This window comes from Trichosurus vulpecula, chromosome 2 (genome assembly GCF_011100635.1).
Source record: "Trichosurus vulpecula isolate mTriVul1 chromosome 2, mTriVul1.pri, whole genome shotgun sequence".
NCBI lineage: Eukaryota > Metazoa > Chordata > Mammalia > Diprotodontia > Phalangeridae > Trichosurus > Trichosurus vulpecula.
Window position 1 is genome coordinate 371,813,969 of NC_050574.1, and position 15,310 is coordinate 371,829,278.

General features: G+C 34.6%; 1 protein-coding gene across 3 annotated transcripts in view; it reads right to left on the bottom strand.

Moving 5' to 3' along the window:
• Positions 1–15,310, bottom strand: part of TRAPPC10 (trafficking protein particle complex 10) — a 116,083-nt gene that overhangs the window by 59,405 nt on the left and 41,368 nt on the right. For 2 of the 3 annotated variants that reach the window (XM_036744304.1, XM_036744303.1), the window contains 3 exons: positions 14,043–14,178; positions 9,675–9,871; positions 2,757–2,952 (listed from right to left, as the gene is read on the bottom strand). In XM_036744304.1, coding sequence (XP_036600199.1) covers positions 2,757–2,952; positions 9,675–9,871; positions 14,043–14,156 — 507 coding nt within the window. In that variant the 5' untranslated portion in view covers positions 14,157–14,178. Of the gene's footprint in view, positions 1–2,756; positions 2,953–9,674; positions 9,872–14,042; positions 14,179–14,449; positions 14,466–15,310 lie in introns of those variants that run through there. The other variant, XM_036744305.1, reaches the window with a different exon arrangement.

Consider the following 15,310-nt stretch of genomic DNA (forward strand, 5'->3'; position numbering starts at 1 on the left):
CAGGGATATGTGTTTATATTGTTACTTGGTTGTTTTTCAGTCATGTCTGACTCTTCGTGATACCATTTGGGATTTTCCTGGCAAAGATAATGGAATGGTTTGCCAATTCCTTTTCCAGCTCATTTTTTCAGATGAGGAAACCGGGGCATATAGGGTTAAGTGACTTGCCCGGGGTTACACACCTAGTGAATGTCTGAGGCCAAACTGGAATGGAATGCAGACAGAGGAGTCTTCCTGACTCCAGGCTTGGCTCTCTATCCACTGAACCACCTAGCTGTTCACACACACACACACACACACACACACACACACACACACACACACAATACATACATATAGAATATGACGTAACCTTAGAGGAGAACCCACAGATATCTTTCAAATATAAAAAGTCATACCATGAGAAAATATTTGTTAGTATCTTTAATAACCCTGACCAGAATTTGCAATCACAAAAAGGGTTCAGTCAAAAAAGATAAAATAAGTATGTTTGATTTCATGAAAACTGAGGAATTTTTGTAGTGGGAAAAAAAAACCAAAACAATTTAGAAAGGATAATGGAAACTGCCAAATGGGAAAAAGAATTTTATATAACTATCTCTAATAAAGTTTTGATGTATGAGATATATAGATATTTAACATTAATATTTAAGACAAAGAGCTATTCCCCAACAGATGAGTCTTCAAAGGATATAACAGTTATCAGAAGAATGACAAACTATTAACAATAAAATGAAAGACTGTTCCTAATAACTGAGAAATGCTAATATAAATAATTCTATGTTTATCTCAACTCAAATCTGAAAAGATGGAAATAGTCTTATGTCAGAAAAAGATAGGCACATTGAAATACTGCTGCTAGAGATCTGAAGTGATCCAACTGCTCTGGAAAGTAATTTGTGATTAATGCTAAAAAATGATGAAAATGACCCAGAGATTTCTCTGCTAGAGATGTCCTCCAAGGAAACCAAAGACAAATCTCACATGTGACAAGTGTTCACAGAGGCACTTTATGTGGTAGTAAAGAAATGTAAATAAACTAAGTGTCTATCAATTGAGGAATCGCTAAACAGTGATATATGAGTCAAGAAATATTACTGTGACATGAAGAATTATGAGAAACAGAGAAAGGTATAAGAAATAAAGTAAAAATGAAGTAAGCAAAACCAGGAAACAACATACACAAAGAACTACAACATAAATAGAAAGAATAAAATATAACTGAAATTGTAATTATCAAGCATGGCCACAGAGAATACACAATAAAAATGTGCCTCACTGATGTTATTTAAACATGAGAAGTACGTAATTATTACTTTTAATTTTTTAAACTTATAATTTATGTCTGATAGGGCATAATTATCACAAGATTAATATCGAGTATCTTTAACTAAATTAAATGTTGATTTCTCAACTGGTTTTGCTAGACTATTTTAAAAATGTTTATCTTGGATCTAACATATGAACTGAGGGAAAGACACAGTCATAAATGAAGGGTGATATGAAAGCAAAAGGCATCAATTAACTTAAAAAAGTGAGTTCTACTAGCAAATTTAATTAAGCTTAAAAGAGGAAGAGGAAAGTCAATCTAAGAGAGCTTCAAAAGACTGGGCAATAAGCAACATAGTCAAAGGATAACAGACGTTAAGAGTTGTTAGGGACAACCACCTCAGAGGTTAATCTAGGTAACCTAATCCAACTCTTTCATTTTATGAAAGATAGACACTGAGGTAAGCTCAAAGAGTTTATGACTTATCTTTGTGCCTGTGAGAGGTCATGAGAAAAGTAAATGGCAGAGCTGGAATTCAGATCCAGGTCATCTGGTTTCAAATCTTATACATGCTCTTTCCAAAGTACCACACTGTTACCCACTATTAAGACATCCTAATTCTTTTAAAATATATCATATCAACCCTGGTACCACTAAAATGTGGACAGAAGATTAACAAAATTAAAATTTTCTTATCAGTCTAAAATTAATTAAAACCAACTTTCATTTCTAATAATTAACCATATGTTGCTACCACGTAACTCAACGTAAGTAGAGCCAAGTGCACGCAAAACCATTTCAGCTAATAAATTTGCCTTTTCAATCAAGTCATGGTGATAACATAGATAATCTTTCTCTTCACAAGTGATAGCAAAAAGCTTGTCACTCTTTCAAAATAATCCTAGGTTTCTTCCACATCTAAAATTGTAGGACCCTAGGAATGCCTTCCAAATTTCAATCTACCACATAACAGCTCCCTACCCCCTTTATGATTAAATCAGCATATATACTTAAAACATCTTTTTTTAGAGAAAAAGGTAAATTGAAGTTAACAAAATAAAATGAACTACATGCCACTGCTTGCCATGAGCCATGTGATTTAAACCCAAAGCAACTACGTTAACACTAAATTCAATAAGTACTAATGATAGAAAAATAAAAATCATAATAGTGATGATAATAGCAGCAAATATTTATAAAGTACTTGTATGTGAGCCACAAGGCAGCAACATATGATTAATTATTAGAAATGGAAAACTGGTTTTAATTTATTTCAGGCTTAATCTGCTAGGAAATTTAATAATTTCTTAATCTGCTGTCCACATTTTAGTGGTATCATGGCTGATGCGATGTATTTTAAAAGAATTGGAATGTCTTAATAGTAGGTAGCAACATGGTATTTTGGAAAGAGCCTGCATAACTAGGAAAAGTAACAATTTCCAGGAGATCAAACAAAAAAAAGTTGATTCAGTGTTTTATCAAATACCTGAACCATGAAATATTCACAAAAGCTCCATCCTGGTTCAGTCCTCTTCTCCCTCAAAGTTCTCATATCATCTTCAAACTTGCCTAAGTTTTTGGTAAAAGACATAAGAAGCAAAGTCCTGAGTTTGGTCAGGAAGGCATTCCAGGATTCCTGAGTACGGGAAGAATCCTTCAATGGGTCAGAGAGAACCACACACCTGCAAACATATGAAGAAATCATTTTAGATAAAGAATAACAATAATGTTTAACAATTGTTCCATCTTAAATTTAGCAGAATTTACCACGTTTTCTAGGCAATTTAACTTTTTTGAATGTTACAGAAAAAAAATGTTAACAACATAGGAAGAGATAATCTAACTTGGCTCAGAGCTTCCAGTGATAACCTTTCCCTCCACTAATAGATATAAAAGGGCAGCAAACAAACAAATTTTGATACTTTAATGCCTAACTCACAATTTTAAAAAGAGGTTATTTCCTCTTAAATAAAATTTAATTTTAATTGAAAAATTAAAAGTTAATTCATTGAATTATTCTAAGTTTGTAAGCAATAATATTAAAATCTTTAAATGACCCCTCAACATATAAAAAGAATAAAGCCCCAAATCTGTCTAAGGTGATAAGGCCTAGCCTATATCTATAGGACACGGATAAAATTTCTTTGTAACAGAAAAATACTTCTAAGTCAGTGGTGACAAACTCCAAAAGAAAGAGAGTCCTATAGAAAGGGTAGAGTGGATATTGACTTGGAAAACCACAGATTAACATTATATTGTATTTTTATTTATTTTGTTAAACATTTCTCAGTTTTTTCTTATTTTAACAATGTATTACTATTTATTTTTAAAACTCATTTAAAAAATTGTGAGTTGCAAATTCTCTCCCTCTCCCACCCATTAAGGCAAGCAGCAATGTGATACTTATTATACATGTGAAATCATGCAAAACATTTCCATATTAGCAATATCGCAAAAAGAAAAGCAAGAGAAATAAAGTGAAAAAATTATGCTTCAACCTACTCTCAGGTTTTATCAGTTCTTTCTGTGGAGGTGGATAACATTTTTCATTATGAATCTTTCAGAACTGCGTTGATCATTGTATTGATCAGAGTAGCTGATCATCAATACAATCAATATTGCTGCTACTGTGTAAAATGTTCTATTGTTTCTGCTCACTTCACTTTGCATCAGTTTGTGTAAGTCTTTCTAGGTTTTTTCTGAAATCAGCCTGTTCATCATTTCTTATAGCACAATAGTATTTCATTCATTACAATCACATACCACAACTTGCTCAGTCATTCCTCAGTTGATGGGTATCCCTTCAATTTCCAATTCTTTGTCTCAAAAAAAGAGCTGCTATAAATAATTTTGTACACATAGGCTTCTTTTCGTTTTTCTTTGATGCCTCTGGGATACACACCAAGCTGTGGGACTTCTAGGTTAAAGGGTGTGCACAGTACATAACTCTGTGAGCATGGTTCCAAATTGTTCTCTAAAATGTTTTGACCAGTTTGCAACTCTACTAACAGTGTATGTGTCCCAATTTTTTCACATCCCCTCCAACATTTATCATTTTCCTTTTCTATCATGTTAGCTAATCTGACAGTGTCAGCTGGTACCTCAGAGTTCTGTTAATTTGCATTTCTCTAATCAATAGTGAGCATTTTTTTCATAGGGCTATAAATAGCTTTGATTTCTTTGTCTGAAAGTTATCTGTTCATATCCTTTGACCTTTATCAAGTGGGTAAAGGGTCTTATTTTTTTATAAATTTGACTCAGTTCCCTATATATTTGAGAAATGAGGCTTTTGTCAGAGAAACTTACTGTAAAACATTTTCCCCAGTTTCCTACTTTCCTTCTAATCTTGGCTGCACTGGCTTTGATACTTTTTACATTTAATGTAATCAAAATTATCAATTTTCTCCCCATGATCGTCTCTTGTTTGGTTATAAATTTTTCCCTTATCCATAAATCTAACAAGAAAAATTTTTGATGCTCCCGTAATTTACTTATGACATCATGCTTTATGTCTAAATCATTTATCCATTTGGACTTTATCTTGGTTTATGGTGTGAGATGTTGGTCCATACCAAGTTTCTGCCAAAGTGCTTTCTAGTTTTCCCAGAAATTTTTGTTAAATAGTGAGTTCTTGCTCCAAAAGCTTGCATTTTTAGATTTATCAAATGCTAGATTCCTATAGTCATTTACTAATGTGTATTGTGTACCTAACCTATTCTACTAATCCCCCTTTATTTCTTTTTTGGGGGGCAGGGCAATTGGGGTTAAGTGACTTGCCCAAGGTCACATGGCTGGTACATGTGTCAAGTGTCTGAGGCCAGATTTGAACTCAGGTCCTCCTGACTCCAGGGCTAGTGCTCTACTCACTGTGCCACCTAGCTGCCCCTCCCCCTCTATTTCTTAGCCAGTACCAGATTGTTTTGATGATGACCACTTTGTAATATAATTTAAAATCCGGTACTACTGGATTCCTTTCCTTCATATTTTTTTTTCACTGATTTCCTTTCTGTTCTTCCAGATGAATTTTGTTATTATTTTTTTCTAGCTCTATAAAATAATTCTTTGGCAGTTTGGTATGGCATCAAATGAGTAAATTAATTTAAGAAGAACTGTCATTTTTATTATACTGGCTTGGATTACTCACGAACAATATTTCTCTACTTGTTCAAATGGCATTTTTTTGTGTGTGAAAAGTGTTTAATAATCATGTTCATATAGCTCCTGAGTTTATCTTAGTAGGCAGGGTAGACTCACAAGTATTTTATATTATCTGCAGTTATTTTAAATGGACTCTTCATATTACTTCCACTTGGATTTTACTGGTAATATACAGAAATGCTGATGATTTCTGTGGGTTTATTTTACATCCTGCAATTCTGCTAAAGTTGTTAATTGTTTTGATTAGTTTTTTAGTTCATTATACCATTATAACATATGCAGAAAGTGATATTTTGTTTCCACATTGCCTGTTCTAATTTCTTTTTCCTTGTCTTATTGCTATAACAAGTGTTTGTAGTACAATATTGAGTAATAGTGGTGATAACAGGCATGTTTGCTTCACCCCTGATCTTAGTGGGAAGGCTTCTAGCTTATCCCCTTACAGATAATGCCTGCTGGTCGTTTAGATAGAGACCGCTTATCATTTTAAAGAAAGCTCCATTGATTCTTACCCTTTCTAGTGTTTTTAACAGGAATGAGTTTTGTATTTTGTAAAAAGGTTTTTCTTTATTTATTGAGATAATCATGATTTTTTTTTGTTTCTATTATTTATAAGGTCTACTATACTGTTAAGTTTTCCTAATGTTGAATTAACTCTGCATTGTTGGTATAAATCCCACCTGGTCATAGTGTAGGATCGTTATGATATATTGTTGTAATCTCCTTGCTAGTATCTTTAAAAACAATTTTTGCATCAATACTCATTAGGGAAATTGGCAGGAATCCTTTGACTATTTTCCCAAATAGTTATATGGTATTGGAATTAATTGTTCTTTAAGTGTTTGGTAGAATTCACATCTAAATCCATCTGGTCCTAGTGATCTTTTTTAGTGAGCTCATTTATGGCTTGTTCAATTTCTTTTTCTAAGACAGAGTTACTGAAGCATTCTACTTCCTCTTCTATGAATCTGGGCAATTTATATTTTTGTAACTATCCATTTCACTTAGATTGTCAGACTTATTGGCACGTAATTGGGCAAAATAGCTCCTGATAATTGCTTTTATTTCCTCTTCACCCATGGTACAGTCACTTTTTTCATTTTTGTTATTCATAATGTTTTTATCTTTCTTTTTTATACTAAAATTAAACAACAATTTATCTATTTCATTCCTCCCCCCCATAAAACCGGTTCCAAGTTTTATTTATTAGTTCAATAGTTTATTTACTTTCCATTTTATTAATCTCTCCTTTGATTTCCAGGCTTTCTATTTTAGCATCTAACTGGATTTTTAATTTGTTCTTTTTAAAGTCTTTTTTTTTAACTGCACACCCAATTCATTGACCTGCTCTTTCTTTTTTTTTTCTTTTCCTTTACTGATATAAGCATTTAGAGATATAAATTTTCCTGTAAGTACTACTTTGGCTGTATCCCTCAAATTTTGGTATGTTGTCTCACTGTTGTCATCTTTAATAAAATTACTGAATGTTTCTATGATTTGTTCTTTGACCCCCCTCACTCTTCTGGATTAGTTTCCCATTATTATTAATTTTTTTTTGTAGGGGGGGGGAAGGCTGGGCAATTGGGGTTAAGTGACTTGCCCAAGGTCACACAGCTAGTAAATGTGTCAAGTGTCTGAGGCTGGATTTGAACTCAGGTCCTCCTGACTCCAGGGCCGGTGCTCTACTCACTGCGCCACCTACCTGCCCCTCCAATTACTTTTTAATCTATGCTTCTAAGGCCCTTTATTGAATGAAATTTTTATTGCATCATGGTCCAAGAAGGGTGCATTCAATATTTCTGCTTTTCTGCATTTGTTTGTGAGGTTTTTATGCTCTGATACATAGTTAATTTTTGTGAAGGTGCCATGTATAACTGAGGAAAAGGTAGCTTTTTCTATTCACAATCAACTTTCTCTCGAGGTCTATTATATTTAACTTTTCTAAAATTCTATTTATCTTCTTAACTTTCCCAATTACATTTTTAATCTGGTTTAGTGACACTAAGAGGAGTTTTGCAGATCATCCCCATGGAAGCAAGCTTGACACCACTGTCTTATGTAAGCTTCTTGTATTTTAATTCTTCCAATTCATCCTAGAAACACTAAATTAGTCTTAAAACAGCTTTGGTCATCAATCAAGTAACATGTAAGAGCCAGTCTATATGTTAGCTGTTGGAGATATAAAAATGAAAATTAAAACTGTCCTTGCTCTCAAGGCTTATACATTTCTATTGGAGGAAACAGAATAAATATGTATGTATGTGCATATATAGTTATGTATACACACATCACAGAGATGGTATTTGAATATACAAAATAAACACAAGGTAATTTTGGGCAGGAAATCACTAACAGTTGTGTGGGAATCTCAAGAAAGCTTTCGTGTAGGTAGTGGCACTTTGAATGAATTTTGAATAATAAATATGAGGTGAATCTTGCCCTGGGATTGTAGTAGGTGAAAGTAGAGAGGAACTGCATTCCAAGCCTGGGGAACAGCCAATGCAAAGGTACTAAAAGAGTATGTGGAATGTCATGTATAAGTAACAGAAACAAAGCCTATATAACTGGACCACAGAATACATGGAGATGAATAATATGTAAGCAGATTAGAGAAGTAGAAGGGGCCAGGTGGTAAAGTGCTTAAAAATAGTAGAGGAGCCATTAGAGTTTACTGAGTAGTAAAGGGATACGGTCAGACCTATGGTTTAAGAAAATCACTTTGGTGGCTATGTGGAGGTTAAACAGGAATAGGTTAAGACTTAAAGTAGGGAGACCAATTAGGAGGATACCGCAATACACTTCAAGCAAAATGTGACAAGGGCCTGAACTAGGGTGGATGACAGCTGTGTGAATAGAAATTACTTTATAAAACCTTCAAATGATTCCTTATCTATAAAATCTAAATTCCTAGTCCATTCTATCACCACCTCATTGGGTTCCTTCCTTTCTCCAGGAGTTCAGTGCCTAACTGATACCCTCTCTTAACAGTAACAACCGCTTTCCTCCTTAATGACTTCAACACACACATAATGCTGTCCCCTCAAGCACCTTGGCCTCTCAGTTCATTAACCACCCCAACTTCCATGATGTATAGTTACATTCTATCTTAGACATCCTCAGGGAGAGTTATCCCTTTAGATTTCACTGTTAGCTGTAATTGCCATGTCTGATTTTGAGCTTTGAAATATCCTCCCTTTGATAAAAAATTATAGTCCTTCCATCTGTTCTATTGTCTCATACCTCTTAAAATTTTTATCTTCATTGACCTCCATTCAGTCTCTTTCCCTCCCTGTTCATGCTTCATTTCCCTTTCAGCAGTTTTTATGCTGAAGTTAAGCAATTAAACTACACCTAGTCCTCCACACTTGACTTTCCACACTCTCCCCCAACTTCTACCACCACCCCTGCCCCAGTACCACTTTTGTCCATGTGTGGCCACATAAAGAGGAAGGAATAAGAGAAAAAAGGCAGCCCTTCTTGTCAATATCAGCCTATCACTCTACACCTCTTGTATTACAATCACCAATGTGCATTTATTCCAATCCCATCCCCTCCACCTCTCCCTCCCTTACTTCTCTCTCTTCTTCTCCCTATCCCTTCAGAGACTGAGTATGAATAGGAAATTTTTTAAAAAAATTCTTACACAGCTTCAAGTTTGCCTTTAAACCACTACAGTTTTAATAAAGAGGTTAACCAGGTACAAGTTTAATTTTGTTTCTAATCAAAATGCATGAATAAAAATCAAATATTTACTAAGCACCAACTATTTGCCCAGAACTGTGTATGATTTTGTTAAAAAAAGAGTAAAAATGTAATCTCTGTTTCTAAAGACAAAATACTAACATACAGGTGGATGATCATAAATATATGAGCATACAATCAAGTACTCAACCCTGTAGTGTTGACCATATATAAATACTACAGGATTTAGACAAAGGATTGTGAATAACTACTTCAGGGATTTTAGCTGGGCTTTAAAGAACAGGCAGACTTTGAAGAGGAAGAGAAGATCATAGATTTAGAGCCAGAAAGTACCTCAGGAGCCATTTAGTCCAATTGCTTTATTTTATAGGTGAGTAAACTGAGGCCCAGTCAAGTTAAAGAAAGAACATTCCATATGAGATGGGCCTGCAACGTGTTAATACTCTATTACAAAAGAGATTAAGATATTAAATTCAGTAAAAATAAACTAGTTGCCCAAAAATTGTTTGGGTGTTAGTGAAAGTAGTTAAAGTTACATTCTTACCTGTCACTTTGTTTATTACAAAAATCATTTCTTATTTTGTCTACAATGGATGTGCGTGGAAGGATGTTGGTTTTGTTTTTTTTCTTGGCATCACTTTCAACTACCACTATTAACCAATCCACAGAGCTGTGAGCTTTCAGGATATTCTGCCACTTGGTGATGTCATCTTTTAATGTAGCTTTATATACTTCAGTATCCTAAAAAAAAAATCATAAGTCACTGTCAAGGGAACTTTAAATGATCACTTTAATTATTGGGAATAAACTTAAAATAGGCATATTGAACTGTAGTAATGATATTTCTTTTTATTAAAAAAAAGTGGAAGTTATCTTAACAGTATGCATTTTCATCACAGGCCATAAGCCAGAATATGTATTATCCAATGGCAATAGAGAAAGTCACTTTTTAAAGACCTGCACATTGTCCAGACTTGTCATTTCATCACTATAAAAAACTCTCACAGTGAGGAAACTCCTTGTAATCAATGCAAATCAGCAACCATTATGAAATTTATAGTGCCTAAAAGCTTTAGTCTCCAAAATGGGGTATACACAACACAATCCATTGGGGTGTGATTAAAAAAAATATTCAGAGGAGAGCCACCCAGCCAACTGAGCATTTTTCCAACCACCAGCACCTATGTCTGCTGCTCTCCTTCCTCCTGATTGCCCCTACTCTGAGTTACACCACATGCTCCTTCCCGAGAAGGTAGGTAGGCAGGCAACTATTCTCTACTCTGCCCCAACTTCCCCTCTTCCTGCCTGGGCCAGTATGAGCTACAATGGAGTCAACGGCCAGTATTTGTTGCCTATCCAGCCTTAGTTCCTTCGCAGTACATCTACTCCAGGCACAAACTATTTTATACAGTCAGCCTTGGATGCTTCCTCTTGGATCAGGACAACAGTCAGTCCCCAATGGGCCCTGGAGCCTTCCTCTCCCACCCCCACTATTAAACAATACAAATCCTGCTTCTCAGAAACAGAGTACCTTCTGGGCTTTGTGGGGTAGGAGGAGGTAAAATTGGGTACACCCTTCCATCACACCTAGCTACACCCAGCCCCAGGGGCTCAAAGTACTGAATAGATCCCAATTTCCTGGTACCCGGCATCATTCTAAGACCTCATCCTCAGGGCAGACTAGCACATCATGAGCAATCCCAAAGCAGTGGCCTACCCATAGTCACAGAAGAGGAGAAATACTTCTTGGGAACATGTGCTTTCTCCCCTACTATGAGTGCTCCAGGCAAGCTGAACAAAAGCTAAAGAAGCAAACCGCAGCAATAAGCAAAAGGTCAGGCACAGCACAGATACAGCAGCCAGAGGCAAGACAGAGCTAACTCAGATTTATAATCCTATTCTTCAGACTTCCCTAAAACCCATCAAAAAGCTCAGAAGCAAATGTATATTCTATTTGCAAACCACTTCAGCAAAAACAGAAAACACCATCAGATTGTCCCATTACAGCCATCATAAGCTTTAGGCACACAGACATCTTTCTAGACACTAAAGATTTGTTCATTTCAAATAAGCTCAAGCAATGTGAACAATTTCAAAACTTTGGAGGATCCTAAATACTTGGAAATGAAAATTTAAAGTTTTACAGGGAAAAAAGAGAAACCAAGTATCAAAAAACCCAAGAATCAAAACTGCAAATTACTCTCTTACCACAAATGCTAACCTAAAATTTGCAAAACTAATAAGGCATATTCAATCCCACTGCTCTTACAAAAAAATGTAATTTTACTTCGCGCAAAAAGTGTTTTTGTACCAGCAAAATAATTTTTAAAACATTTTTATTTCATCTATTTTAAATTTTATGTAATTTACAATATGTATAATATATTGATATAGTAGTACATGTATAAATACACATACTAGAGTGATGAAAAACGTTTTACTGACAGGAGACACAATCAAAAAGTTCTAAGACTAGAGAGTTACCTAGAGATACTCTACCTCTCCAGGAGTCAAAAAGCAAGTTTATGTCAGACCCGAACTCAGGTTTCCTAACTCCTCAAAAGGTACTCTTATCTACTAGGCAATGCTTTCAATAAAATATTTCTGCAAACATTTCCATTAAAGGCAAATTACTACTTTTTCTTCAAAACCAGATGAAATTTTTCGAAATGTATTGATGTGTCTGAAAACCAATGACAAAAAGAGAATTTGTTGCCACAGAACTGTTTCTTGGCAGTTCTCCTAACTCTGATATAATCCCATGGTAGTTCTTTGAACAGATCAATTCTGATACATCTTTCATGTGGTGAAGGCAAACTAGTCTGTTACCTGATCTCAGCCCAATAAGGGAAGAAAACCAAGAGTAAGATTAGAAATTCCTGTCCCTCTTCAGTGTTCTTTAAAGCTGTTACTTAAAAGCTGTCTTTAAAGCTAGAAATCCATAAGAGATAGCAATAACAAAGTGGGAAAAAAATGATTCAAAGATTAGATCCAAACATTTGCTAAAATTTTGGAGCTTCTACCCTCATATCTAAAGATCCCTGGCCTTCTTCATCTATCCTATACTTTCTCTCTCCTTTCTTCCCTACTTTTCTATCACCACAACTGAGAGAGCATGAATGGTCATGTTTTGATTTTGTTGCTTTGTTTATAAATGACTTTAATTCCTCTACCTTTTTTGAAAGGGAAACAGAGTTCAGAGCTATTATGTCATTGATGGAATGTGCTCCCAGGGAGGAAAGTCCCTCTACCAATGCAGATCAGCACTTGTTTCTAAGTGTGCCTTGAAGCAACACTTACAAGTGAAGTGCTCAGGGTTTGTTTATGTGAGAGAGGACTTGTACCCAGGTCTTCCTGATTTCCAGGTAATCCTTCTATCCACTACATTATGATGCCTTTCCAAATACATAATTCCAAATACATTTGTAAACAAAAAAGATAATAGTTCATTTAAAATTTAGGTACAAAAGGAACTTTTTGTAAATTTTAGCAGTCTAAGTAAATGTTGCTCACCTGTTAACACCTTCACTATCTGCTAACTACAATAATTTCATTATTCCTTCAGTGACCCCCAAATAATGTTTATCTCATATTGATCTTGAAAGCATAATTGATCTAAGAATGAACTAAACCTCACATTTTGTGCCCAAGAATCAGTTATCACAATTTTTAGCAATTAGCTTTTAAGTTGCTTCTTGCTGTACTACAAATTGTCACACTAAGGAAACCTAAAACTAGCTCTCCCATTGGAAATAACAGTTTGTTTAAAGGAATAAAATCACAGTGGGAATACATACTGCATATATAGCAATTGGAGATATTTTTCCATAGGGTTAGGGTTTCTGAGAATCCTACATACTGTAAGTTTATGAAAAAATTGCCTTTTGATTGGCCAGAGAAATTAAGAGTTCAGAGCAATTTGAAAGAGTTTGATTTCAAAGATTTTAACAATTAAAATATTAGACAAAATTAGGAGCAAACAATACAATGCTTCAAAATATGAGAAGGCATAGGAATAAATAATCAAAATTTCCCAAAGCTGACAAGATTAAGTAAATATCCAAACATGTATCAAATGTACATTTTTGCAATTTATTCAGTCTTTCTACGAATTTCACTCTCATTTTTATACTGCAGAATAGCATTAAGAGCCTTCCCTGAGTTGATAACAATAACTAGAATGAAGACCACAACTGGCCATAGTCAGAACACTTGCCCTGCCTTCAGATTTCTTTTCAGTCTTTGTTGCCTTAATAAGATGCAAAATGTGTCTTATTTTGCAAGGAAGCAATCTTCAGGAAAATACAATGTTGACAACTTGTACAACATACGACAGAGACTGTGTCTTTGCAATCTTTTACTATCAGAGCCAAGCATGGGGAAAATGAGTTTTCTGTAGTGCTTTGATCAAGTAGTCAAACAATACTATCAGCTAATGGCAATTTAACAAATAATTTAAATCATGTGTATAATGTATGTACTGGGACAGGAACAGTGGTTTTATTAGGTAAAGGATCAAAAGGCTGTCACTGTACATAATTTTCTTCTTATTCAAGTAGCAAAATCTATGGAATTCAATGTTTTCTGTGAAACAAATCATGAATGTACAATATAAATTAACTTATAATCAGTTCTTTATAAATGAAGTTGAAGAATGAAGAGAGACCTTTTTTATTCTTAATTATACAGTATTGCAAGGGGAGGAGGAAAAGATGCAATGGGAAAGGGTATATTAAAGCAAAATATATTAATAAAATTAATTTTAATAAAAGAATGAAGGAAGCAATGACAATGAAAAGAAATTGTGAACACAAATGTGGAAAAAATTCTAAATGTTCTAATGATCAAATCAAGAGCAGAGTAAGAGGCTCCTTAATCCATTTCCCATTTATCCTTCTGGATGAATACTTACACAACATTCTGTCCAATAAATATGAAGGAAGGGGAAAGTAAGAAGGGCTTTGTTTCCTTCTTTCGGCAGCAGTTCCTCTTTGAATTGAATAAAATTAGATTCTAAGTGAATCATCTTTGGAGCACGGCCATAGGACCTATAAACAAGTTGCAAAAATGACAATAAATTACTATACAAATTATGACTAAAGAGGATGCAGAGAAGAAAAGAGTAATTATGTTTTTTAAAAAGCTGAAGCAGTTCTAAAATTGTGCACGTTATAATCTAAAACTAATAGTATGCTCAAATCAAACACTTCACTGAAATAAATATTGCTTATGTTTATTATTTTAAACATATAAACACACTCGTACAGACTACTATTGTCTAAGAGAGAATCAGAAGGCCATGCACATGGTAAATATTACCTCAAAAACTTAAACTGACTATGCCTGAAGAGACAGGAAATAACTGGCTACTGAAGTCAATGAACTAGATAGAAAAAGGAAAAAAGATGTGACCAACTACGATAACTTCAAAATGACCTATTCAAAAGAGCTAACAATGCTGAAAAATGGGAGAAGGGAAAAGGGCAAAGATATTGACCTTCATTACTAATATTTCTCACAAAAGCTTAATTGGCAGAAAGCAATCTCTCCGACAAGGAGGCCCAAAGGGCCTGGACAGCCTGAGCCAGAAATACTTGATCAAGACAAGGGCAACATTTGTTTAGAATATAAACTTATCTGTAAGTCTGTACACTACAGAGAATATCATAAACAACATCCCCTCACAAACAGGGAAAAGTAGCACAAGTAAAGAAAAGTTTACAGGAAGGTTAGAATGAGACCCAACTGGGTCACATCATCCCAAAAGCACCCATAAATGAAACTGGTAGGAAAATAACATAGGAAAAATCTGTCAATGTTGCTCTATTGATCTACTATTATCATAAATGACAGAGGAAAGATCAGACTTCCATCCCCAATGGGCTATATGAGCAAGCAGAAATCATACTCAAGAGGATAAGTAGAAGGATAACTGGATCAGACCAAGTTCAAGTTGAAGATATGTTTTTGAGGTAAATCTTGAAAGTACCAAAGGATTGCTTTATAAGATATAGTAGGGAAAGGAAGAGGTTTTAAAATTGAAAAAAATAAGGGGTATAATTATTACTTCAAAAAAAGAGAGGAGTGTGTAACAGTAGAGAGAAAAATGGACTTAAGAGTTAGAGGACCTGGGTTCAAATCCTATCTCTGCAACTTACCACCTGTATGACCTTGGACAAG